At 43.7% G+C, this 27,475-nt stretch overlaps 2 protein-coding genes across 2 annotated transcripts in view; one reads left to right on the top strand and one right to left on the bottom strand.

The window, feature by feature from the left end:
- Nucleotides 1-27,475, bottom strand: part of LOC306996787 (uncharacterized protein) — a 135,145-nt gene that overhangs the window by 84,529 nt on the left and 23,141 nt on the right. The window lies entirely within an intron of this gene.
- The window catches only part of LOC306996786 (uncharacterized protein), a 49,517-nt gene continuing 31,668 nt past the window's right edge, over nt 9,627-27,475 (top strand). Inside the window, exon 1 of the mRNA XM_079609681.1 lies at nt 9,627-10,899. Within this exon, the coding sequence (XP_079465807.1) occupies nt 9,982-10,896 (915 nt within the window). The 5' untranslated portion in view covers nt 9,627-9,981 and the 3' untranslated portion in view covers nt 10,897-10,899. The remainder of the gene's footprint in view (nt 10,900-27,475) is intronic.

The following is a 27,475-nucleotide window of genomic DNA, read 5'->3' as shown; positions in this document are numbered from 1 at the left end:
GGAAGCCGGCCTCCAAGCAGAAGGTCGAAACCGACCCATATGTGCAGCACTGTGTGGCTGAGCAGGCTTGGACAGGTCTTGCCATCAAAGATTTTGGTCCTCCCAAAGGTTTCGGTAAGAAAACCTTTCAGTTATTTTCAAGACAAGCAAATACAAAAATGTAAATTGTACCTTTTAACAGCCATTAACTGCACCAAGAACTAGAATTAAATCCTGAAACGTTGGTCTACATGCAAAGTATATTCAGTAATTCAAAATGTAATGTTTTCCTAATTACAGGAGTGGTTGCCACCAGAAACTTTGCCAGTGGTGACATTGTCTGTGATTACCACGGCAATGTCATCACAGCATCTGAGGGGAGATCGATGATGGAGGATCTAAATGGAGAGGCAGGGTACCTTTTCTTTTTTAAATCCGGAGAGAACGGTCTGTGTGTGGATGCCCAGACCTTTCCCTGCAGCTGTCACCCAGTAATAGACACTTTTGGCCGCCGCATCAATCATTCATCCAAGTCGGCCAATGTAAAGCCATTCAGCTGCAAAATGACTTTTAACGGGGAAGAAAAGGTCATTGTTTTATTCAAGGCCCTGAAGAACATCACTGTGGACGAGGAGCTTAAATTTGATTATGGGGTCAGCCGAAAATCCTTCCGAGGGGAGGGGTTAGACCTCGAGTGGCTGGACGATTAAGCCCCAGTCACACATATTTTATATATATATAAATATTTATATTTTGTTTGTTTGTTTGTTTTGTTTTTAGTATTAGTATGTGTATTTATGTTTGATTTTCAAAAATTTTAACTTTTAAAGTTACATTTTTATTTATCTATATTTAATTTTCTAACAAACTTTTAGTTTTTATATGTTAGTGTCATAAAAAAAAAAAAAAAAAAAAAAAAAAACCTTTTTTAACCCAGCCTCTGACATTACACAAAGTAGTGCAGTGTCAGTGCCGGTCCCAAGCCCGGATAAATGGTGAGGGTTTTTACTCACTTATTGTGTACTTTGTCACATGCAGTCACCAGAAAGTCACCAACTCCTCACTACATTTCCCATAATTCCCATAATGCCCTCACCTACATGCACTTACCGGACTCCTTACCTGCACGATACCTACCTGAACAACTTGTCTTTAGTCATCTGCTTACTTCATCTTCAATCATTGCCTTGATCTGCATGTCAGAACAGACATCTATCCTGAACAATGTATAAATATGTTGCTCATCTGCTTCCATGTTGCGATCACATACTTCTGCAAATAAACCTATTTTTCATAATTAAAGTGTTTTTTTTAGGTAAATGCTAATGTACACCACACAGGGGACACAACACAACACACTGGTGTACATTACAGATATTAATTATGCACAATTTGCATAAAATCATACTGTCCACGAACTACTCACAGGGGCACCGTCAAATAAGTTACAGGTGGGATGCTGTTTTTGACTTAGAAATTTTCAGCGGGTGAATCCTCAGGAACCTTGGGTTGGAGAAAGTGGATCCTCAGGAACCTTGGGTCTGATTTTCTGAAAATGTTAATTTATAAGGTGAAACCTACTGTACACCACTCAGGGGACACAGCTCCACACACTGATGTACATTACAGCCATTAATTATGCATAATTTGCATAAAATCATACTGTCCACGAACTGCTCACAGGGGCACCGTCAAATAAGTTACAGGTGGGATGCTGTTTTTGACTTAGACATTTTCAGCGGGTGGATCCTCAGGAACCTTGGGTCTGATTTTCTGAAAATAGTAATTTATGAGGTGAAACCTACTGTACACACACACTGATGTACATTACAACATCTCAAAGACGTTACACACCATATGACTAGTAAGTCAAAGTCCTAATCACATTCTTTGCTGTCCCAAATGAATTGATATAAGTACCAGTGTAGAACACTATATAGAAACTGTGTCTATTCCTCGTTTAGTGAGGCCAAACAATAAATCTACTGCAGGATCTAAGAAAAATCTAATTGTGATTAAACCAGAAAATCTCAATATTAGTGAACAAAAACAATTTCTAAAGCTAGGTCTTCTAAACATTAGATCGCTTACACCTAAGGCGGTTATTGTAAATTAAATGGTCACTGATAATAGCTTCGATGTACTCTGCCTTACTGAAACCTGGCTTAAACCAAATGATTATTTCGGTCTTAATGAGTCCACTCCGCCAGGATACGGTTATAAGCATGAGCCCCGTCTGATTGGTCGTGGCGGCGGTGTTGCAACAATCTATAGAGATATTCTTAATGTTACTCAGAAAACAGGCCACAGGTTTAATTCGTTTGAAGTACTTGTGCTAAATGTTACGCTCCCAGATGTAAGAAAGAAATCCCTATTATCTCTAGCCTTGGCTACTGTATAAAGACCGCCAGGGCCTTACGCTGATTTCCTAAAAGAGTTTGCAGATTTTCTCTCAGATCTATTGGTCAATGTCGATAAGGCAATAATTGTTGGAGATTTCAACATACACGTTGATAACACAAATGATGCGTTAGGGGCTGCGTTCACAGATTTATTAAACTCCTTTGGGGTCAAGCAAAACGTTAGTGGTCCCACTCATCGTCTTAATCATACTCTAGATTTAATTATATCATATGGAACCGATCCAACCGATATAGATATTATACCGCAAAGTGATGATGTCACTGATCATTACATGGTAACTTGCATACTACGTACGGCTGAAATGTGCCATGTTGCGCCGCGTTATCGACCAGGCAGAACAATCCTTCCAACTACTATAGATAGATTCTTGAATAGCTTACCTGATCTATCTCCGCTCCTCAGTGAACCCAAACTAACAGATGAGCTAGAGGAAATGACTAGCAGTATGAGCACCATTTTCTCTAGTACATTAGAAACTGTTGCACCAATTAGATTAAAAAAGGTTAGAGAGAAAACTAAAGCACCATGGTACAACAGTGCTACGCATGTTATCAAGAGAGAAACTCGTAACTTAGAGCGCAAATGGAAACAAACTAATCTAGAGGTCTTTAGAATCGCGTGGAAAGACAGTATGTCACGTTATAAAAAGGCTCTAAAAGCAGCCAGGGCTGAGCATCTCCGCAAACTAATAGAAAATAACCAAAACAATCCAAGGTTTTTATTTAACACTGTGGATAGATTAACAAATAAACAGACATCACCTGAACAAAATATTCCGTTACATCTTAATAGTAATGATTTCATGAATTTCTTCACTGAGAAAATAGAAAGCATCAGAAACACAATTGTAAATGTACAATCTTTGACAGCGTCTTATGATTCAGCCTCAATTATCGCCCCTCAAGAACAACTACAGTGCTTTACAACTATAGGACAGGAAGAGCTAAATAAACTTATCACTGCATCTAAACCAACAACATGTTTATTAGATCCAATACCCAGTAAACTACTGAAAGAAGTGTTACCTGTAGTGGAAGAGCCTCTTCTCAATATTATTAACTCGTCTCTATCTTTAGGACATGTTCCAAAAACGTTCAAGCTGGCAGTTATAAAACCTCTTATTAAGAAACCACAATTAGATCCAAATAACCTAGCAAACTACAGACCCATCTCAAATCTTCCATTTATGTCTAAAATACTAGAAAAAGTTATGTCCGCTCAACTGTGCTCTTTCTTGCAAGAAAACGATATCTATGAAAAATTTCAGTCAGGATTCAGGCCACATCATAGCACAGAAACTGCGCTGGTTAAAATTACAAATGATTTACTTTTAGCTTCTGACCAAGGCTGTATCTCAATACTAGTTTTACTCGATCTTAGACAGGCATTAAGCTGGTTTAGATCGTACCTATCAGACCGTTACCATTTTGTCCATTTAAATGGGGAAAAATCAAAGATAACGTCAGTAAATTATGGAGTGCCGCAGGGATCTGTATTAGGCCCTCTGCTATTCTCAATTTATATGCTGCCACTTGGTAATATTATAAGAAAACATGGAATAAGTTTCCACTGTTATGCTGATGACACTCAATTATATATTTCATCACGACCAGATGATAACACTAAATTATCTGAAATGACAGAGTGTGTTAAAGATATAAAATATTGGATGACGTGTAATTTTCTTCTATTAAATTCAGATAAAACGGAGGTATTACTTATTGGTCCAAAAAAACTGCCCACAAAACCTCTTACAATACAACCTTAATCTAGATGGACGTCCTGTTACTTTATCCTCTACAGTAAAAGATCTGGGTGTTATACTAGACCGCAACTTGTCTTTTGAAAATCATATTTCAAATGTCACAAGAACAGCCTTTTTCCACCTTAGAAACATTGCTAAGCTACGTAATATGCTATCAGTTTCTGATGCAGAAAAGTTAGTTCATGCATTCATGACCTCGAGACTAGATTACTGTAATGCTTTATTAGCTGGTTGTCCTGCATCCTCCGTAAACAAGCTACAGTTAGTCCAAAATACAGCCGCTAGAGTTCTTACTAGGTCAAGAAAATATGATCATATAACACCAATTTTATCATCTCTACACTGGTTACCTATTAGGTTCCGTATCAACTACAAAGTATTGTTACTGACCTATAAAGCCCTAAATGGTTTAGCTCCTGTGTATTTAAGAGATCTTCTATCGCCATATAATCCATCGCGCTCTTTAAGATCGCTAAATTCGAGGCTTCTGGTCGTACCTAGGATATCTAAGTCCACTAAAGGAGGGAGGGCGTTTTCACATCTAGCTCCTAAACTCTGGAATAGCCTTCCTGATATTGTCCGAGGTTCAGACTCGCTCTCCCAGTTTAAAACTAGATTAAAGACGCATCTCTTTAGCCAAGCATTCACATGATGCATCTCATACCTTTTATACTACAGTTAAATCAGATCAAATTCATTCATATTATGAACAGCAGCTACGCTAATTATTTCCCATCTGCCTTTTTTGTTGTTATCTCGGGACGCCTGTCCCGAGATAACTCAAATAGAGTTCGTCAGCTCCAGTTATGTATCCAGCCTCTCATGGAGACTTTAGATGCCCCAACGCCTGTGATGAGACGACTCGACGCCTGTGAAGAGACGACCCAATGCCGGCAATATGTTATGCCCTAAATTTTATGATTAACTAACTGTATTTTGTGTGTATATTTTTGAAATGCATTTTCTGTAAAGCTGCTTTGAAACAATATGTATTGTGAAAAGCGCTATACAAATAAACTTGAATTGAATTGAATTGAATTACACCCATTAATTATGCATAATTTGCATAAAATCATACTGTCCACCAACTGCTCACAGGGGCACCGTCAAATAAGTTACAGGTGGGATGCTGTTTTTGACTTAGAAATTTTCAGCGGGTGGATCCTCAGGAACCTTGGGTTGGAGAAAGTGGATCCTCAGGAACCTTGGGTCTGATTTTCTGAAAATTGTAATTTATGAGGTGAAACCTACTGTACACCACTCAAGGGACACAGCTCCACACACTGATGTACATTACAGCCATTAATTATGCATAATTTGCATAAAATCATACTGTCCACCAACTGCTCACAGGGGCACCGTCAAATAAGTTACAGGTGGGATGCTGTTTTTGACTTAGAAATTTTCAGCGGGTGAATCCCTGTAAAGAATGGGGGATTTCATCACATGTGGTGAAGTCCAGTGAGTAGCTTATTAAGTTACAGGTGGGATGCTGTTTTTGACCGGGCATTACTCAGGAACAAAGCCGACTTTGGGCTCCATACTCTGGGGTCATGGGGGGCCCATGGGTGCCTACCCAACCCCCGGAGTATGGACCTCCAAGTCGGCTTGGTTTTCGAGATACACCCAGTCAAAGTCCCATCTTTGACCGGGCATTACTCAGGAACCAAGCCGACTTTGGGCTCCATACTCTGGGGTCATAGGGGGCCCATGGGTACCCCCCCCAACCCCGGAGTATGGACCTCCAAGTCGGCTTGGTTTCCGAGATACAACCGGTCAAATTCCCATCTTTGACCGGGCATTACTCAGGAACCAAGCCGACTTTGGGCTCCATACTCTGGGGTCATGGGGGGCCTATGGGTACCCCCCCAACCCCGGAGTATGGACCTCCAAGTCGGCTTGGTTTCCGAGATAAACCCGGTCAAAGCTGGACAGGAAGTGGCCGTATCTTGGAACCGGAAAGGCTCAGGAGTTGGGGACGGTGGCGTATGAAGGGACCCTAAGGGCCCTCCTTATGCCCGGATTTTGGAGCTCTAACTTGGCTTAACTCCCAAGATACACCCGGTTATACATAGGGGACTTTTGGACAAAACGGTCAATATCTCGGAAAGGACGAGTCCCAGCGGGTCGTCCTTCGGGGTGGTGAGGGTCCCCCAGGGACCCTCTCAGACCCCAGAGTCCCGAGCCTCTGGGACCCTTCCTTCCGAAGTGCACCCTTTCCTGTTGGCCCCCGTATATCGGCCTGTGGGGGCGCTAGAAGCACGGGATAGGGCACGTTGGAGAGGGCCCCTCGGGACCTTACTTTGACCCGAGTTTGGTGTCGCTAGGTGGCCGGGCCCCCGAGTTATAGCCGTTCAAAGTTTGCATAAAAGATAGGCTGTAAGGGGGACGGATAGGCTGTCCGTGGACATTTTAGGCTGTTAGGGGGATGTTTAGGCTCCCTGTGGACATTTAGGCTGTTAGGGGGATGTTTAGGCTGTCCGTGGACATTTTAGGCTGTTAGGGGGATGTTTAGGCTGTCCGTGGACAGGGGGCGTGTCCGAGATCGATACCCGCCCCCTGGCTTCATTTAGGCTGTTAGGGGGACGTTTAGGCTCCCCGTGGACATTTTAGGCTGTTAGGGGGACGTTTAGGCTGTCCGTGGACACTTTAGGCTGTTAGGGGGACGTTTAGGCTGTCCGTGGACATTTTAGGCTATTAGGGGGATGTTTAGGCTGTCCGTGGACAGGGGGCGTGTCCGTGATCGATCCCCGCCCCCTGGCTTCATTTAGGCTGTTAGGGGGACGTTTAGGCTGTCCGTGGACACTTTAGGCGGTTAGGGGGACGTTTAGGCTCCTCGTGGACATTTTAGGCTGTTAGGGGGACGTTTAGGCTGTCCGTGGACACTTTAGGCTGTTAGGGGGACATTTAGGCTCCTCGAGGACATTTTAGGCTGTTAGGGGGATGTTTAGGCTGTCCGTGGACAGGGGGCGTGTCCGGGATCGATCCCCGCCCCCCTGGCTTCATTTAGGCTGTAAGGGGGATGTTTAGGCTGTCCGTGGACATTTTAGGCTGTTAGGGGACAGATAGGCACTTGGTGGACAAGAGGAAGACTATGGTAGGTATTAAGCAGTCAGGGGACACCTAACGCACTTCGTGGACGAAAGGATGAAGAATAAGCTGTTAGGGGGATGGTAACGCACTCCGTGGACGAAAGGATGAAGAATAGGCTGTTAGGGGGATGGTATGTGCAGTTCTTGGACACTGGGGCCCCGTGGACTTCGTAGGCCGTCCGTGGACACCCCCGATGGAGCGTGGTCGTCCCCTAGAGGTGTCCATACAGGGCCCTATGGGCAATGCAGTGCATTGCTACGCCTTACCCCTCGAAAACGCAAAGTGTCCATTTCACCATTGACTTAAGCGGCAAATGGGCGTCCATTTGGTGCAGCGATCCCTCCGAGTGCTTAAGCGTCCAATGGCAGCTTAAATGAATGGGCAAATGTCCACGAACAGCCCCGGTTCCCTTACGTCGCTTCGGCTACCAATTTATGCAATGGAGTGGCCAGCTTCGCGAACCCTTCCACGAAGCGCCTATAATAGCTCACGAAGCCCAAAAAGGTCCGTAGCTCTGACACAGTGGACGGACGAGGCCATTGAGCTACAGCCTCAATCTTACCCGGGTCCGTCGCTACCCCCTGGGCAGAAATGACATGCCCCAAATATTTCACTTCTTCACGAAAGAACGCACACTTGTCCAATTTGGCCTTCAGATTCTCAGCCTGCAGGCGACTCAGCACTACTCTCAATCGCTGCAGATGTTGCTGCACTGAGGAAGAAAATACAATTATATCATCGAGGTACAATAAGACTGTTTGATGTCTCTGATCCCCAAAAAGTCGCTCCATCAAGCGCTGAAATGTACTCGGGGCGTTGCAAAGGCCAAAGGGCATGCGATTCCACTCAAAAAGCCCCAATGGAGTACAAAAAGCGGTCTTTGGTCGGTCGGGTTCAAAGACAGGGACCTGATTGTACCCGCTGGCTAGGTCCAACGTGGAGAACCAGCGAGCCCCTGTCAACGAATCCAACGTCTCCTCGATCCTTGGTAGGGGGAAAGCATCCCTACGCGTCTTAGAATTAAGTTGTCGATAGTCGACACACATGCGGAGGCTGCCATCCTTCTTTTTAACTAACACGATGGGTGACGCGTAAGGGCTACAACTCTCTCGGATGATCTGGGAGTCCAGCAACTGGTTAATATGAGTTTTTACCAACTCGTACTCCGAAGGTGGAATTCGCCTATAGCGCTGTCGGACAGGAACGTCATCAGTTAGCGGGATCTCATGGGACAACAATCTAGTACAACCCAGATCTCCCTCATGCATCGAAAACACATTCTGGTATTCTAGAAGTAGAGCCTTAACTTGTGACTGTTCCTCAACCAATAACCCACCCAAATCAACAGATTCAATTTGATCAAGTTCGGGAGTACCTGAAACACCACCAGCCGCAACCTGTGCGATCACTGAGGGAACCTCAGCCACTCCAACAGGCAAGTTGGTCAAATATACTTCCCTCAACTCACCTATGACTGTGGTGGGGTAAAGCACCACATCCGCCGTGCCTACATTGACCAAAGGCACATAAAGGCGTGTTTGTGTTTGAAGCTCCGTCGACTTGATTCATAAATCGTTGATTTTGTTCTTTACACTAATTTAGAAACGAGCATTTTCTATTTTTCCAGCGTGTGAACATATCTCCGATACTACTCTCTATAAAAAACAATCGGATTGCTTTGATATCGCTAGTTATATCCAACTTTCCGAACTTCCGTTACTATCTCTAACGATAGCCCGCTAGCATTGCTCGCGTGGCCTCGCCTATCGACCGTCTTATTTACACTCGAATCACTGAAATCGCTCTGTTTGTGTTGGAGTTTGTGTTTGTGCTTCTAATCGCTTGTTGTGTTTGAAGTTTGTGTTTGTGCTTCTAATCGCTTGTTGTGTTTGAAGTTTGTGTTTGTGCTTGTGCTTCGAATCGCTTGTTGTGTTTGAAGCTTGTGCTTCTAATCGCTTGTTGTGTTTGAAGTTTGTGTTTGTGCTTGTGCTTCGAATCGCTTGTTGTGTTTGAAGTTTGTGTCTGTGGTCGAACCGCTTTGGTTGTGTTTGGAGTTTGTGTTCGAATCGCTTAACTGTTAACGTTAGTTTGTGAGCGTGTGAACATATCTCCGATACTACTCTCTATAAAAAACAATCGGATTGCTTTGATATCGCTAGTTATATCCAACTTTCCGAACTTCCGTTACTATCTCTAACGATAGCCCGCTAGCATTGCACGCGTGGCCTCGCCTATCGACCGTATTATTTACACTTATTTACACTCGAATCACTGAAATCGCTCTGTTTGTGTTTGAAGTTTGTGCTTGTGCTTCGAATCACTTGTTTGTTTTTGAAGTTTGTGTTTGTGCTTCGAATCACTTGTTTGTTTTTGAAGTTTGTGTCTGTGTTCGAACCGCTTTGGTTGTGTTTGGAGTTTGTGTTTCGAATTGCTTAACTGTTAGTTTGTGAGCATGTGAACATATCTCCGATACTAACGTTACTCTCTATAAAAAACAATCGGATTGCTTTGATATCGCTGGTTATATCCAATATTCCGAACTTCCGTTACTATCTCTAACGTTAAGTTAGCCCGCTAGCATTTGCACGCGTGGTCTCGCCTATCGACCGTCTTATTTACACTCGAATCACTGGAAGGATACGGGTTCTATCCATGATTTCAGTCCTAAATTAGTAGTGATATTGGTAGCATCACTGCTAATTTATTGTTCATCTGTCATAATGGCGAATACATCGGATATGTGTCTACCTCTGAGTGCAGGTGAGGACACGTTTGAGCTGCATTCGGTGCGGTTGGAGCTGGAGTCCGTGGAGAAGCAGATCCGTGATCTGCTGGGGAGGCAGGCCGAGCTGCGAGACCGACGATCAGCGCTTGAAGCATCACGCGCCGATGCTCACAAGTCAGTGGTTAGTAACTTTTCGACTCCGGCCTCCTCTACTCCGTGTATTTCTCTGCACAGGACCCGAGCACCCCTGGTTTCGTTTACCCCGACACCGACACAGCACCATGGACCCTGGATGATGCCACAGCGGAAGACACGAGCCAGGACCAGAGCAAGGACCTCTCCGCCCCTCCCGGTCTTCGAGATCTCCACCCGGAACCGCTTCTCCCCTCTTCGCGAGACGGAACGCGACGACGCTGTGATCATCGGCAGTTCCATGGTCCGGCATGTCCGCGCTACCTCAGGTAAAGGTATGGTGCGCACTCACTGCTTTCCTGGTGCTCGTGTTCTCGATGTCGCTGCGCAGGTCCCCGAGATCCTGAACGGTGACGAGCGCGTCGGAGCTGTCGTGCTGCACGCGGGGGTGAACGACATCAGGCTGCGGCAGACGGAGGTTCTGAAGAGGGACTACAGGAGCCTGATCGAGACGGTACGCAGAACATCGCCTGAAGCAAAGATCGTCGTGTCTGGACCGCTTCCCACGTACCGACAAGGACAAGAAAGGTTCAGTAGATTGTTTGCACTAAATGAATGGTTGATGTCATGGTGTAATGAACAGAGACTGCTCTTTGTAAATAATTGGAATCTGTTTTGGGAGCGACCTAGGCTCTACCGTGCTGATGGCCTGCACCCCAGCAGAATCGGAGCGGCTGTTCTGTCGGACAACATCTCCAAGACGTTACACACCATATGACTAGTAAGTCAAAGTCCAAATCACATTCTTTGCTGTCCCAAATTAATTGATATAAGTACCAGTGTAGAACACTATATAGAAACTGTGTCTATTCCTCGTTTAGTGAGGCCAAACAATAAATCTACTGCAGGATCTAAGAAAAATCTAATTGTGATTAAACCAGAAAATCTCAATATTAGTGAACAAAAACAATTTCTAAAGCTAGGTCTTCTAAACATTAGATCGCTTACACCTAAGGCGGTTATTGTAAATGAAATGGTCACTGATAATAGCTTTGATGTACTCTGCCTTACTGAAACCTGGCTTAAACCAAATGATTATTTCGGTCTTAATGAGTCCACTCCACCAGGATACGGTTATAAGCATGAGCCCCGTCTGATTGGTCGTGGCGGCGGTGTTGCAACAATCTATAGAGATATTCTTAATGTTACTCAGAAAACAGGCCACAGGTTTAATTCGTTTGAAGTACTTGTTCTAAATGTTACGCTCCTAGATGTAAGAAAGAAATCCCTATTATCTCTAGCCTTGGCTACCGTATATAGACCGCCAGGACCTTACGCTGATTTCCTAAAAGAGTTTGCAGATTTTCTCTCAGATCTATTGGTCAATGCCGATAAGGCAATAATTGTTGGAGATTTCAACATACACGTTGATAACACAAATGATGCGTTAGGAGCTGCGTTTACAGATTTATTAAACTCCTTTGGGGTCAAGCAAAACGTTAGTGGTCCCACTCATCGTCTTAATCATACTCTAGATTTAATTATATCATATGGAACCGATCCAACCGATATAGATATTATACCGCAAAGTGATGATATCACTGATCATTACATGGTAACTTGCATACTACGTACGGCTGAAATGTGTCATGTTGCTCCACGTTATCGACCAGGCAGAACAATCCTTCCAACTACTATAGATAGATTCTTGAATAGCTTACCTGATCTATCTCCGCTCCTCAGTGAACCCAAACAAACAGAGGAACTAGAGGAAATGACTAGCAGTATGAGCACCATTTTCTCTAGTACATTAGAAACTGTTGCACCAATTAGATTAAAAAAGGTTAGAGAGAAAACTAAAGCACCATGGTACAACAGTGCTACGCATGTTATCAAGAGAGAAACTCGTAACTTAGAGCGCAAATGGAAACAAACTAATTTAGAGGTCTTTAGAATCGCGTGGAAAGACAGTATGTCACGTTATAAAAAGGCTCTAAAAGCAGCCAGGTCTGAGCATCTACGCAAACTAATAGAAAATAACCAAAACAATCCAAGGTTTTTATTTAACACCGTGGCTAGATTAACAAATAAACAGACATCACCTGAACAAAATATTCCGTTACATTTTAATAGTAATGATTTCATGAATTTCTTCACTGAGAAAATAGAAAGCATCAGAAACACAATTGTAAATGTACAATCTTTGACAGCGTCTTATGATTCAGCCTCAATTATCGCCCCTCAAGAACAACTACAGCGCTTTACAACTATAGGACAGGAAGAGCTAAATAAACTTATAACTGCATCTAAACCAACAACATGTTTATTAGATCCAATACCCACTAAACTACTGAAAGAAGTGTTACCTGTAGTGGAAGAGCCTCTTCTCAATATTATTAACTCGTCTCTATCTTTAGGACATGTTCCAAAAACATTCAAGCTGGCAGTTATAAAACCTCTTATTAAGAAACCACAATTAGATCCAAATAACCTAGCAAATTACAGACCCATTTCAAATCTTCCATTTATGTCTAAAATACTAGAAAAAGTTGTGTCCGCTCAATTGTGCTCTTTCTTGCAAGAAAACGATATCTATGAAAAGTTTCAGTCAGGATTCAGGCCACATCATAGCACAGAAACTGCGCTGGTTAAAATTACAAATGATTTACTTTTAGCTTCTGACCAAGGCTGTATCTCAATACTAGTTTTACTCGATCTTAGTGCTGCGTTTGACACTATAGATCATAAAATACTCTTAGATCGACTTCAAAATTACACTGGTGTTCAGGGACAGGCATTAAGCTGGTTTAGATTGTACCTATCAGACCGTTACCATTTTGTCCATTTAAATGGGGAAAAATCAAAGATAACATCAGTAAATTATGGAGTGCCACAGGGATCTGTATTAGGCCCCCTGCTATTCTCAATTTATATGCTGCCACTTGGTAATATTATAAGAAAACATGGAATAAGTTTCCACTGTTATGCTGATGACACTCAATTATATATTTCATCTAGACCAGATTGTAGCGTGGCCACATAAAGGGAAGATATAAATAAGGGTAGTGCCATATAACTAAATATGTTGTGGCACTTTAAGTATTACCTTGTTGCCTTTCCTCTGTATGCTGTATGCCTTTTCTTTTGTGTGTTGGGAACCGCATTATTGTTCACGCGAGATCTGTGCGTGACGCTTCGTCACGTCTCGGCCTGTCACGTAAACAGGAAATGACTAAGAGTTTGGCCTTATAAGGAACCGGGATGCCGGTCATCGGGAGAAGCGTTTTCTCATTCACAAACCTGACGGTGTGTGTGTGGATTATCTGGTGGTTGACTGTCCTGGAAGCGCCGAGTCGCCGATCCTCCCGGGAGTATTTCAGTGGGCTCGCTGCCAGGATTACTTTGTTTGGAGGACTTAGGACAGTTTTCGACTTCATTGATCACGCTCGCGGACTTGACATTGATACCGGTGAGGCTGATCCTAACATTGTAAATACACGCTGGACGATATGACTTTCCGCACGCATCTACACGCACACACATTCTCAACTGGTTGTATGGTGGTGTATAAGTTATGATTGTATGGGGGGTTATTTATTCTGTGAAGTTGTAAATACACGGAGGAGGTTGGCAAAACATATCTCGTGGTGTTAATTGCGATCTCTTGCAAATTAGTTATCCATATAGGGAACAGGCGATCCTAATGTTTTGTAAACTCGGCTGGTTAGTTAAGTCAGAGTGTTACATAGTGGTGGCCCGTACGGGGACCGTTCTGTTTCTATGTGATATATTGTTGTTCCTCGTGTGTCCATAATAATGGAGGGAGATACAAATGTGGATGATAAGGGAATGGTGCAGAATGTAAATGATGATGACACCCATCCTCTGTTTGTAAATACTGATAACCCTGATTATGATGTAACGGGAGTGAGAAGGGGTTCGGGTGAGACCCCAGTTGCAGATTTCACTGCAGGTCCATTCGTAACTAGACGTAATCCTACCGGGGAATTAACATCTATGCTTAGTTCAATGTATCTTTCCGATGATGAGGGAAAAGCTGACGATGATGATGATGATGATGATGATGAAAGCTGTGGGTTGAAGGGAAATGTTGTTCAAATAATGCAAACTGAGATTGACAAACTCAAAGTGGATTTATTGGCCCTTAGTGCTACGGTACAGACAAATGAACTTGATTTTAAACAGACAGTTGAAAGTACACTTAATCGTGAGACAAGTTTCCGGGAGGCAGTGGACGTTGGTTTGGCAGATTTAGAGGCTAAGTTCCACCGTTCCATAGAAGAGTTGGAGAGGGCGATTTTTGATTGTTTCCTGAGAAGAGATGCAAGATGGGAGACTCAAATGAAAAAACTGAGATTCACCAGTAGTCCTTCTCTTTCTAGATTACAGCCCTATACTCCCGCTACCTCCGTAACATCGGATCTTGATTATAGAACTTCCATGTCAGCCTCTAGAGTCAAATTTTCTCCTTCTAAGACTGGCAATGCTACGTATGATATAACTCCTGGAAGGTCTGGTTCAGCTATGGTGCCTACTCCTCCAGTGGTTCCCAATATCTCATCCTTCTGTGGTCGGCCACCGATTCGGTTGGAGTTTCCTTCTTTTGGTGAGGCCTGTGAGACTTCAGATGTGCTCAACTTTATTGAACAGTGCGAGAACTATCTCGACATCAGGCCCCTTCCCAGTGTGGAGCTGGTTGGCACCCTGAGCACGGTTCTGAAAGGACCCGCGCTGAGCTGGTGGAAAGCAGAGAGGAGTAAGGTGACAGATTGGCAATCCTTCAAAGAGGCACTTATGGATGCCTTTTTACCAGACGATTATCTTGCCGAAGTGGAAGATAAGTTAAGGTCTCTGGTTCAGCAGCCACGTCAGCGCCTAAGAGATTTTGCATATGATTACCGAGCCCTCTGTCTTAAGTGGAAGCCGGATATGTCTGAGGAAGAGATGGTGAGCCGCATTCTCAACAATACCAACCCCAGGGTTGCAGGCTGTTTAAGGGGAACAGTGAAAACTGTGGACCAACTGGTTAAAGTGGGTTCGATGGTGGAAAAAGACTGCATGGGAGCTAAGGATTACTGGCAGAAGGTAGACAGTCAGAATGGGAGAGAAAAGACCCATAAGAGACCAAACGAACGTAATACCTCAAAAAACCTGGCTGGCTTATCGATCGCACAACCGCATCCTATAAGTTCCCTTCTGGTAGTGCCGGTAACGATAAGGGGCCAAGACGTAAAGGCTGTACTGGATACAGGGAGCACGTACACCCTGATGCAAGAGAATCTGTGGATGCAGTTAGGGGGTGAAGTGAATGCTGCTCATCCAGTCCCCCTTCAACGGTTCATTATGGCTGACGGGAAGGTCCATCAAGCTTTCAATAAGCAAACCGTCTGTTACAACTGGCATGAGAAAGTATGTAAAGTAGATACGTATATCATGAAGGATGCTCACCTGGCATTTCCTTTGATTGCTGGCTTGGATTTTCTCAGAGCCACTGAAGCTATCGTGGATGTGGGCCAAGGTAGATATGGGCTGAAAGTGGGCAAAGGTTATATGTATCACTCTTTTATAACGGCTACCATAAATCCTGGAGTGGCTACGATTCCGGTAGGGGAAAGAGGACACACTTCTGCTACAGTGAGTCTTTATTACGCCTTACCTTCAACATGGCAGCCATCTCTCGCTTCGCCAGTTGCTGAAGTTACTCCCAACTGGGACTCTGACAACCAGGAAGAGTTGCGGAAGCTGATCGAGACCTGGCCTCATACCACTTCCAAGCTGCTCGGGAGAACATCTGTAGAACAACACAAGATCTTCTTATGTGATGAAATGCCTGTGAAATCTAGGGCTTACAGAGTTTCTCCATTCAAGAAAAAAATTATAGACGAGCAAGTCGAACATATGCTACGTGACAACATCATTGAACCCTCTTTCTCTCCATGGGCATCACCCGTAGTCCTGGTACCCAAAGCGGATGGGACTTACAGGTTCTGTGTTGACTATAGGAGGCTGAATAGTAAAACCTTACCTGACGCATATCCAATGCCACTCATCCATGACATACTGGAATCCATGGAAGGCGCCTCCTGGTTCAGTACATTGGACTTGCGGTCAGGATATTGGCAAGTGGAAATGGAGGAGGCTAGTAAGAGTAAAACTGCCTTTATCACTACCCAGGGGCTCTACCAATTCCGCTCTATGCCGTATGGTCTCAGGAATGCCGCAGCCACGTTCCAGAGGCTGATGGAGAAGATCCTAGCGGAATTGAGGGGGAAGATTTGCTTTGTATACATTGACGACATTATAATTTATTCCCGGACCATGAAAGAACATGTACAACACCTGAACACCATTATACACCGACTAAACCAGGCTTCACTTACTCTTAACATGAAGAAGTGTCACTTCTTTAAACGTCACCTAAAATTCCTGGGACACATGGTGTCGGAGAGAGGAGTAGAAGTGGATCCGGAAAAGACCCAGGCGGTGGCTGAATATCCTCCTCCTAAAGACCTTAAAGCACTCCAACGCTTCTTGGGATTGGCGGGTTGGTACCACAAGTTTATTCCTCGCTTTGCTGACATCACTGCTCCTTTAAACCATCTAAAGAAGAAAGGGGTAAAATGGGAATGGACTCCTGAGTGCCAACTCAGTCTGGAGACTATCAAGCAGAGATTGCAAGATCCACCCGTCTTAATGCAACCGGACCTCAGTCAACCTTTTCAGGTTCACACTGATGCCAGTGATGTTGGATTAGGGGCTATTATCTCCCAGCTTACACCAGAGGGGGAAAGGGTAATAGCCTATGCGTCCAGAACCTTGAGAGGACCAGAATTAAACTATTCTACGTCTGAAAAAGAGTGTCTCGCAGTGGTCTGGGCAGTGGAAAAATGGAGACATTATCTGGAAGGAAGGCCTTTTGACATTTATAGTGATCATGCTGCGTTAACGTGGGCTTTTAATTGCCCCAAAACCTCTTCACGGTTAACCCGGTGGACACTGAGACTGCAACAGTTCACCTTCCAGGTGCATCATCGTAGAGGATGTCTCAATCTGGGGCCAGATGCCTTGTCTAGAGCTTACGAGCCAGTGGAGAGAGACAGTGTGCCCTGTATGACCATAACTACACACAAATGTGCTTCAGACATCCCTCACACTCTAGGAGAAATCTCGCAGGCCCAAAGTAGAGACAAGGCCATTGCTCTCCTGCGGGGATCCCACCAAACCCGTAAGGCTCAAGATCAGCGGATCACCTTCGAAGAACATCAGGGGGTGGTATATCGGCGGATACCGGTCAAGAATACTGGAGAGAGATTCCAGTTGGTAGTGCCTCAGGAGATGATACCAGGTTTTTTGCATTACTTCCATGATAACCCGTTAGGCGGACATCTGGGCCGTCTTAAGACCTTGTTGCGGCTATTGGAAGTAGCATGGTGGTCATCTGTCCGTAAAGACGTATGGCAATACGTCAAGGGTTGTGAGGTATGTCAAAAATACAAGCATGACAACACCAAACCTAGCGGATTCCTACAGCATACCCAGGTACATGAACCGGGACACACATTGGGGATGGATTTCATGGGTCCGTTTCCTCTGAGTAAAAAACAAAACACCTACCTTCTAGTGATTGTCGACTATTTCACAAAGTGGGTAGAGCTGTTCCCCTTGCGAGATAGTAAGACACAGAAAATAGTTAAAATTCTTAGAGAGGAAATCTTCACCAGATGGGGAGTGCCTAAATACCTGGTGTCGGACCGGGGAGCACAATTCACCTCCAATGTGCTATCTGAACTATGCCGGTCGTGGGGAAGTATCCAGAAACTTACCACCAGCTATCATCCGCAAACCAACCTGACTGAAAGGGTTAACAGGACTGTAAAAACCATGATTGCGTCCTATGTAGGACAATATCATCAGACGTGGGATCAGTGGTTGCCGGAGCTAAGGTTCGCCATCAATACAGCTCACCAAGAGACCACTGGTAGAGCTCCGGCTGAGTTAATGTTGGGGCGTCAGCTTCATGGACCTCTGGAGAGGTTGATCCTTAGGCCTCCCACCCCTGACCAAATGTCATATACTCTAGTCGAACGTCAAAAGAACATGGCAGAGGAGGTAAAATTCAGAGTAGGGGTACAACAATCCAGACAAGCTAGATATTATAATGCCCGACGGAAGGATGCGCAATTCAAGCCGGGTGATCTAGTCTGGATTAAGACTCACCCTCTCTCATCGGCCTCCAGTAGATTTTCTGCCAAGCTAGCGCCCAAGTGGGAGGGTCCAGCTGAAGTAATAAAAAGAATGGGGCCAATAAATTACACTGTGAGTTGGGGCATTCCACTTAAAACAGATAATGTAAATGTGGTGAACTTAAAACGCTGGTACGGACGTTCTCCTCCTATGCCGAAGGCTGGGGGGGGGGGATCTATGTAGCGTGGCCACATAAAGGGAAGATATAAATAAGGGTAGTGCCATATAACTAAATATGTTGTGGCACTTTAAGTATTACCTTGTTGCCTTTCCTCTGTATGCTGTATGCCTTTTCTTTTGTGTGTTGGGAACCGCATTATTGTTCACGCGAGATCTGTGCGTGACGCTTCGTCACGTCTCGGCCTGTCACGTAAACAGGAAATGACTAAGAGTTTGGCCTTATAAGGAACCGGGATGCCGGTCATCGGGAGAAGCGTTTTCTCATTCACAAACCTGACGGTGTGTGTGTGGATTATCTGGTGGTTGACTGTCCTGGAAGCGCCGAGTCGCCGATCCTCCCGGGAGTATTTCAGTGGGCTCGCTGCCAGGATTACTTTGTTTGGAGGACTTAGGACAGTTTTCGACTTCATTGATCACGCTCGCGGACTTGACATTGATACCGGTGAGGCTGATCCTAACATTGTAAATACACGCTGGACGATATGACTTTCCGCACGCATCTACACGCACACACATTCTCAACTGGTTGTATGGTGGTGTATAAGTTATGATTGTATGGGGGGTTATTTATTCTGTGAAGTTGTAAATACACGGAGGAGGTTGGCAAAACATATCTCGTGGTGTTAATTGCGATCTCTTGCAAATTAGTTATCCATATAGGGAACAGGCGATCCTAATGTTTTGTAAACTCGGCTGGTTAGTTAAGTCAGAGTGTTACAAGATGATAACACTAAATTATCTAAAATGACAGAGTGTGTTAAAGATATAAAATATTGGATGACGTGTAATTTTCTTCTATTAAATTCAGATAAAACGGAGGTATTACTGATTGGTCCAAAAAACTGCCCACAAAACCTCTTACAATACAACCTTAATCTAGATGGACGTCCTGTTACTTTATCCCAGAAGTTACTTATGGCAACTCCACCACCACTTAGAAAAAAAGGCTTCCTGTAAAGCAACGTACGACTCAGAACACCCGTACACTTCACGCAATGCCGAAATAATTTTACTAGGATCGTTTCTTTCAATTTCTGGCCGATACTTTATCTCTTCACGAGCTTCACCTTCAAGATGGTCAAACAGAAAGAACGCTTGATCTGCAAGAGAAAGATTACGTACGCGCATACATGCTTGGGCTTCTTCTACCCATTCGTTAATACGGACACCAACGGTACCACTGAATTTAGGACAACGTCGATCTCGTGGAATAAACACTAGTCTCTCCGTCACCCCAGCACCGACTAACTGTGGTATAACTGGTGGTGCTACGCTAGAAGAGGCTGCTCCAGGATCAGGTAACCCAACTGGTCGCCGCTCCTGCAACAGTCTCTCATTATCGGCCCTCAGTTGGGCTATTAAATCCCTCATTACTTGTAACTCGTCCTCCATAATTAAGCAGAGGATTTACTTACCATGAAGGCCCAAGAAAATACTCACGAACCAGTCACCACTGTTCTGAAAAAGAAACAAAACAACTTCACACCCCTGTCTCTACCTTTGACCACCCAACCGAACCCTGCCACGACTACGCCAGATTGTGGCGATCGGGCTCCGAAACAGCGACACCTAAATAAATAAACCAACTACGCCACACCCTGGGGGCTTACTACCAGGGAATCGCCCTAGACACGCTAGGAGCACACAAGGCTCACAGACTCGTCTCGGTTGGAGTCAGGGAAGAGACATGGGTGAGATAGGCAAACAATAAAATCACTTTTATTAAATAAAATGATTCAAACACTCGCAAAAGACAAAAAAAAAAACACAATCAACAACAATAATCAAAATTAAACAGCCCTGACGACAGAAATCGGGGTCGGCAGCCAAAGTCACTCAACCCAGATGGGCCTCTTGATTCTCCTAAAAAAAAGAAACAAAGAAAAAAACACACACACACACACACGTGCACTCACACTGCACTCGGTCGAACCCCTCCGTGTGGCACAGCAAACACTCCAAAATCCCACCACCAAAATGAGGAGGGCTGCCGCCCTTATTTTCCTTGCCGCAGAGGCCTACAACAAAGAACACACACACATAAAACTCAAGCAACACAATCAGAGACTTAAACAATACGGTAAACAAAGCATAAACCCTAAAAAAAAGAAAAGAAAGAAAAAGAAAAAGAAACTACACAAACACAATGGTTAGGCCCAAATACACAGTTATCTCAGACTAGGACGATAACAAACATTCTCAGCACATGTAGAAGGATACATTCCAAGTGATCACCTCACAGCATTGTTCTACACTACACCTGCCCCGCTTACAGTGTTGTGGGTAACGCGTTATAAAGTAACGCGTTAGAGTACTCTAATTACCTTTTTCGTGAAATGTGTAATTTAACGCGTTAGTTTTGTGCGTTAAGTAATCAGTAACTTCGTTATTTTTTTTAAAAAGTAATCCGTTATTTTAAGGAAAGGAAAATCCCGAATAAAAAAAATTCTTCAGGATCAAGACAGTGTTTCTGCGCTTCAATACCCCACCACCCTCCAGCTTCATTAAGGCACACGCGCGCAGTCTCTTGCTCTCTCTCCCCCGCTCTGCCATGCACGCGCTGCGCGGTTTGGAGCACAGTCTCTGTCTCGCGGGCGCGCTCGCTCTAGATTCCGGGAGATTTTAACTAATTCGCGGGCATCAGTGAGCCGCTATCAATATGCGGGAGACTCCCGGAACTTCCGATAGACTTGGGATGTCTTCATTTCTATACTGAAATAATATCGCCATTATAATTATTGATTTTTTTATTGAAATAATAGCCCATCCGCGCATCTCTACTACCCGGGCTGTGAAGGTGTGAATTTTGATTAATATGTTCTGTGATAATAAATAAATAAAACGCTATGTGGAATAGCCTATGACTGTCTTTCCTGTTATTGTTATCCTGCAGTGTTAATTTAGTCGGATGACTGACGTTATTCATTGCCAGGAGTCACGACTTCTAGGTGCATTTAAAGGGGGCCGTGTCTGTCAATCAAGCTGCAGCATGTGTGAGGCGCTGCAAACGGCTTTTAATTTTTGGTAACGCATGAGTACTCTAACGCGTTACTTTTATGAATAGATAACGCAGTAACGTAACTGATTACTTTTAATTGATGGTAACGTTGTAACCTAATTAACTACTTTCCAAAGTAACTATACCCAACTCTGCCCGCTTATAATCAGGGTACTCTTAAAGAAAACAGTAGGATAAATATCCTGGACAGAAGTAGAAAATACAGACCAGGTGTTTGTGTCTATCGTACAAGGGCCACGAAGATCGCGCTTCAGTCCAAAAAGAAAAAAAAAAAGAAATTAACAAAACAAAATTCACCTGACAAGGACATCAACAAAAAAAATAAACAAGGAATGAGAGCTTGAATCAAAGCTAAAATGAACAGTGATGACAGGGTAATGAGTATCAGAAAGCCACACTAACTATAGCCCTTTACATTCAGATCGGCCAATATCAAATCCTGGGTCATGAAAGCATCCCCACCAGTTTAATGTTAGTGGTGTCGTAGAGAACGGATGACGTCGTGGGGCCGTTACCCATTTAGGGCAAAATTACATAGCCCAGCAGCACAAAACTATGCAGTCGCAGTTTATCCATACGCTAGTCTAGTAGCGGTCACGTGACGGGGTGATGGTCAAACAGCAGCTTATGTTGAACTGGGTCTCTGATTCGAGCATCCAGTTAGTAACAGTAACGAACAACCCACCATAACTTTAACCAGGCATATGGAAGACACCTGGATTAAAACAAGACAAAGAAGAAACTCACCAGGCGGACTTGAGGTCGGAAAGATGCATTAAATATAACAAAATGGCAACCATACCTGGAACACGATATTAACGCACCGCAAAACTCGTCCGCTTTACCGGAAGCTTGCACAACAATGAGCGCGGCCGAGTGAATGTCGATTAGTTCCCGTCCACTAAAACAAAGAAGTCCAGATCACTCAGTGCCACAGGGATCACTTGCAAAAGAGTCGCTAGCCTGCAGCTCTTACCTCTCTAGCTCCTAAACACCGCGCCGGAATGACAACAAGGACGTGACGTCACGTGTGATGCCCTCCCAGGTAACGCGCACTCACCACATTTATACTCCTCATAATTAGAGCTAAATCACCATCCAGTTAGTGTTAATAATCGGAGCGAATGCATACTGCTACATAAGCACAACCCTAGTCAGTTTTGAAGTAAGGTGCATGTAGTTGCATTGATTTACTTTAAATTATCAGCACGCACCTGCTAGTATAACTTTAAGTAATTTTGCATGTAATAACCGTGGATTACTTGAAATTGTACCTTCCCAACCCTAGTCAAATTTAAAGTAATTGCACTGTAACTTCCTTTAAGTTATATTCAAATTATGCCTTCAGTGGGAGGGAACTCATGAGACAAGTCCTCTGTTCAGAGTTTTTACATGACACAACTCTCTAGATCCCTGAACCTTCAGCATCAGCAGTACTGGTATCCTGAACTCAGCAATCTTCTTATTCTGATTTTATCAGCCATGCCTGTAGAATTGTGTCCGTTGTGTTGCCGTTTGTTTGGACGACTAGGCCAACACTTAAAAATGTTTCATAATGTAAGAAATGTAGAAGAGAGGAAATTGCTCCTCTCTTTGGAGTCCGGAAGGGTCAACATCCGCCAAGGACGCTGTCCGGTGCCTGGCTGTGGAAAGGACACTTCTCGCCTGGACCGTCGCATGAAGTTGCATTGTGAAATATCCGAGGCAGCCAAGGACGAATACGTGAAGTCCAGCAAGCGGGTAAGAGTGCTGGAGATCTTGAGTGCGTTGAGGGCGTCTCAGCCAGAGGTGCCAATGGTCTCGACCTGCTATCTGTTGAATACCCCTTGGTGGAGGAAGACGTTGTGCCAGTTTTTGAGGAGGATGAGGAGGACAAGGACTGCGGTAATACTTCTTGTAACCGCCGAGTAGCAAAGATGAGGGCACAGATCAGCGATTTAAATCAGCAAATCGACACCCTGTCAGGTGCCCTCAAAACTGTTACCCGGCGGTACCGGGTGCTAAAAAGGAGGTTATATTATGTAAACACAAACTTTCATTTTGGATGCGATTAATCTCGATTAAATATGTGTGTGTGTGTTAAATGTTTTATGAAAGGCTTTGACTGTGCTGACAGTCTCTTTATTTTCCTCATTCTTTGTGTACAGATTCGCTGCTGGAAGAATATAGGAGCCACCAAGAAGGCCCGGATCCTTCTTACAAGATGAGGGAAAATGTGAGCGGGAAGATTGATAGAATAAAGAAATTTCTTGGCTATATGTCAGAAGGCAAGACAAACCTCGCCAGCCTGTGCTTTTTAAATGAGACATCAAGGATACATAAGTAAGTCTTGTTTTTCTTGTGTTCTGAAGTTTAAATAGTAAAATAGAGCTGTCTGTGGTCCTGAAGTTGTAAGGCTAATGATGTTGCGCTTTTAACAGCTGTGATGTGATGCTGTCAAATATATTTCTAATGGGATTCTTTTTTGAATTTTGTGTTTTTGCTGCAAACCTAATTCTGTACAGGATCAGCCGATCTGTGCACTTCAAGACAGTTTGCGTATGTGATGGTACTTTGAATTGAGTGTTTCCTGATTTCTGATGTTGTTGTTTTTTTTGGTCTGTGTGCAGATGGATCTCTTCTCTTAGGCAGTCTTACATGAAAGAGACAACTGTGAAGCACTATGCCCAGAATGTGGCCCAGTTCATTGACTACATTTCTGAAACGCCTCCAACCTCCTGCCGCCTAAGTAGGACTGTCCTCATCGGGCTGCGCCGGGAGATGCGCCTGGTCCTGAAGAGCATGGGCAGTGGGCGTGGCCATCCATCAGGTGGCGGTGAAGGTTTGGAAGGAGGACAGAGTTTTGTCAAAGGCGACCCTCCTGAAGTGCCAGGAGCTGGCATCAAAAGCCATCCCTGAACTTCTGGGTAAGTTTTTTTTATTGAAACATTTCAACTTGTACTCTCAAGGAGTTAACTGTAAACATTTAGCTCCTCGTTGTTATTGTTTTTAGAGAGTTTGGAGAGGGACCCCTCGTACAAAAACCTGTGGCGCTTCTATGGTTCACTTTTCGGCCTTCCTGGCGTCCCTCTACGGCCACAGGGGAGGTGTCCTGACTAGGGTTGGGAATCGTAAGAAATCGTTTCTGGTTCCGATTCCGGTTACGCCAAACGATTCCGGTTCCGGTTCCCATTCAATAAAAAAATATTAAAACAACTAATAAAAAAATAGTAGTAAGTGAAAAATCCACAATCCTTTTGTGTTTATTTCTTATACTTGTCAAATGAGTTTAACAGACTGGTAATGTCAACAAATTCAACATATTATTAAGCAATTTTTGCAAAAAAAATATATTTTTTCTGAAGGAAAATAAAAATGTCTGCATTCTCTAGAATAATTTGGGACCTCTCCTAGCTTACTCTATTTCCAGCAGTGGAGAATACCTCTCAGAAGGGGTAGAATATGCTTGAATGTGTAGAACAGATTATTTTTTAAATAGTTTTGAATGATTGATTCATAAAGACTTTACTTGTTTCATTACTGGATAAATCAGCGCTCTAGCAGTTAATAAACAGAACTGCTCGCGTCTTGCGGAAGAACATTGTAGCCGGAGCTACTTCTCTCTATTTATGTCTATGACGAGTCACGCAGGCACTGGGCTAACGTTACTCCGCAGCGGCTGCGATCCACCAGTCTAAAGTATAGTCAAAGTATAAACGCTTATTGCAGGCTTAACGTAGTAATTCAGGATAAGACAAAAACACGGTTTGAAAAAAAGGCATTCATGATGCACTCGCTCATTCTATACATTTTGTAAATTCTGAACACAAAGAAGTTACGGACTGCGTCTTTATGAATGTTTTGAAGCATCAGATGTAATCGATACACTCGTTATCTGAAGGCAGCGAAGGTGATTTACAATATTTTGGTTGCTACCATAGACATCAGTGTTTATACTCGAATTATAAACTTTTATCTCAGTACTTCTGTGATCATTTGACTATTTGTAACATAAATATCGATACTGATAGTAAAGCCATTTCATATTGACAACTGCTCTCTCTGGGTCAACAACAGCGCAAACAGATTTGAATGTTCAGGGGTGAGGTTTTTGTTATTTAGGAATAAGATCGCGTGGGTGTTTGAATCGATATCTTTTAAAGATTAATCGTGCAGCTCTGACTGTCTTTAATTCTCTCTATCTCTCTCTCTCTCTCTCTCTCTCTCTCTCTCTCTCTCTCTGCGTTGATATTTGATGCAAAACGTATTTGAGTAGCGCGAGGGCTTTTCAGTGAATTCATTACTATTTTAATATGAGGTGAGACGTCGCTAAGCGGATAAGCTTCCAGCCCTTCCCCCACCAGAACCGTTTTCGTAACCGAAACCTATGAATTTCACACGGTTCCAGTATTTCTTCAAAAACAGTACCGGTTCTGGATAAGAACCGGTTCTCGGTTCCCAACCCTAGTCCTGACCAACATGACTATCCAGGAGGTGCAGGGGGCACGATATTCACACAATGAGAAGGCGCATGTCATAAACGTGAGTGTTTGTCATTTATATACATAAATGTTTTGGGGACTTGTATTTATCTGTTCTGTTCTTAACTGTCTTTTTTTGTGTGTGTGTGTGTGTGTGATCAGGTATGCAGCCACAAGACCAATAGAGCGTTTGGGCCAGCACAGATTGCCCTTCTCGACCATGAATACGCCTGGGCGAATCAGTTTCTGGCCTTAAAGGACAAACTACCGGGCGGGGAGGATGCCAAATTCTTTTTTTTTACCTCGCAGCCCAACCCGTGTAAAAATTTTAATCACTATTTCCAGGAGGCGTGGAAGGAGATGGCCCTCCCTGGATGCCCGACCTTCACTGACGTAAGAACGTCAATTGCCAGCCACGTAAGTGTCTTCTCACATGAGCACATATTTTTGGTTATCACTGCGTAATGTTTTATCTTACCAATTTTCCTTTGTTTTCCCTTCTTTTCCTCTGTGTTTGTAGGCCAAGTTCACGCACGCATCTGAAGACAGAGAAAAGCTGGCCAAGTTCATGTGCCATGACGTGCGCACGGCTGACAAGTTTTATGTGACAAACTTGTCGGTGAAGCAGGCCGTCGAGCACCGGTTGCTTTTCCAGACGGCGCTCCAGGGACAGGAGCGTTCACCGCCCGAGACAGCCCCATCACCGCAGAAGAGAGAGCGGCCCCGGAAAAGTGCACCTCAGCCCCGCAAGCGGTCAAAGATGGATTCTGACGTGACGTCGAGCAGCACCAGCCCAGATGATGCTGTACCAGAGCCAGTGGTGTCCACTCCAGGGTCCAATAAGGTAAACTGATATCATGTACTGAGACTACATCCATAGATGTTGTCTTGATTTGCAGACTAATGATATATTGTTCTCCATATATTTGACAGGATGAGAGTTCACAACAAGGCTTTGGAGAAATGGCGGCTGAGGTGGAGCTCAAGAAGCTGAGGGTGGTCCTGACTCCTCTGGGCCTCATGGCGAGCTTAAGACTACGGCGAAGAAGGTCAAGAAATCACTTGAAAAGCGCCGCAGAAAAAGATGACTTTATCTTTTCCCCTTACCTTTTTACATTTGACCTTTTTCTTCTCTTTTTAATTCAGTGTGTTTTTTAGTGTGTTCTTTATTGTTGAAATAATATTAATCTATTGTTTTTCTATATTATTATTCTGTTATTATATCTTTGTGTGTTTTTTTCTAATAAATATATTTACACTTTTTGTCTGTCATAATTTTTTCCTAAATGGTTATTGTATTTACTGTGGTAAAGTTTAATATAATCCAGCAAAAAAATTAATTTTAAAGATCCAGCTGCTCAAAATATCTAATATCTAATTTCAAGGCTAATTATTCATAAGTAATAGCTATAATGTACATCAGTTATATCAGA

This window comes from Phoxinus phoxinus (assembly GCF_949152265.1).
Source record: "Phoxinus phoxinus genome assembly, chromosome: 4".
Taxonomy (NCBI): domain Eukaryota; kingdom Metazoa; phylum Chordata; class Actinopteri; order Cypriniformes; family Leuciscidae; genus Phoxinus; species Phoxinus phoxinus.
The sequence above is the reverse complement of the archived record's forward strand: the minus strand, read 5'-3'. Positions and strand labels throughout refer to the sequence as shown.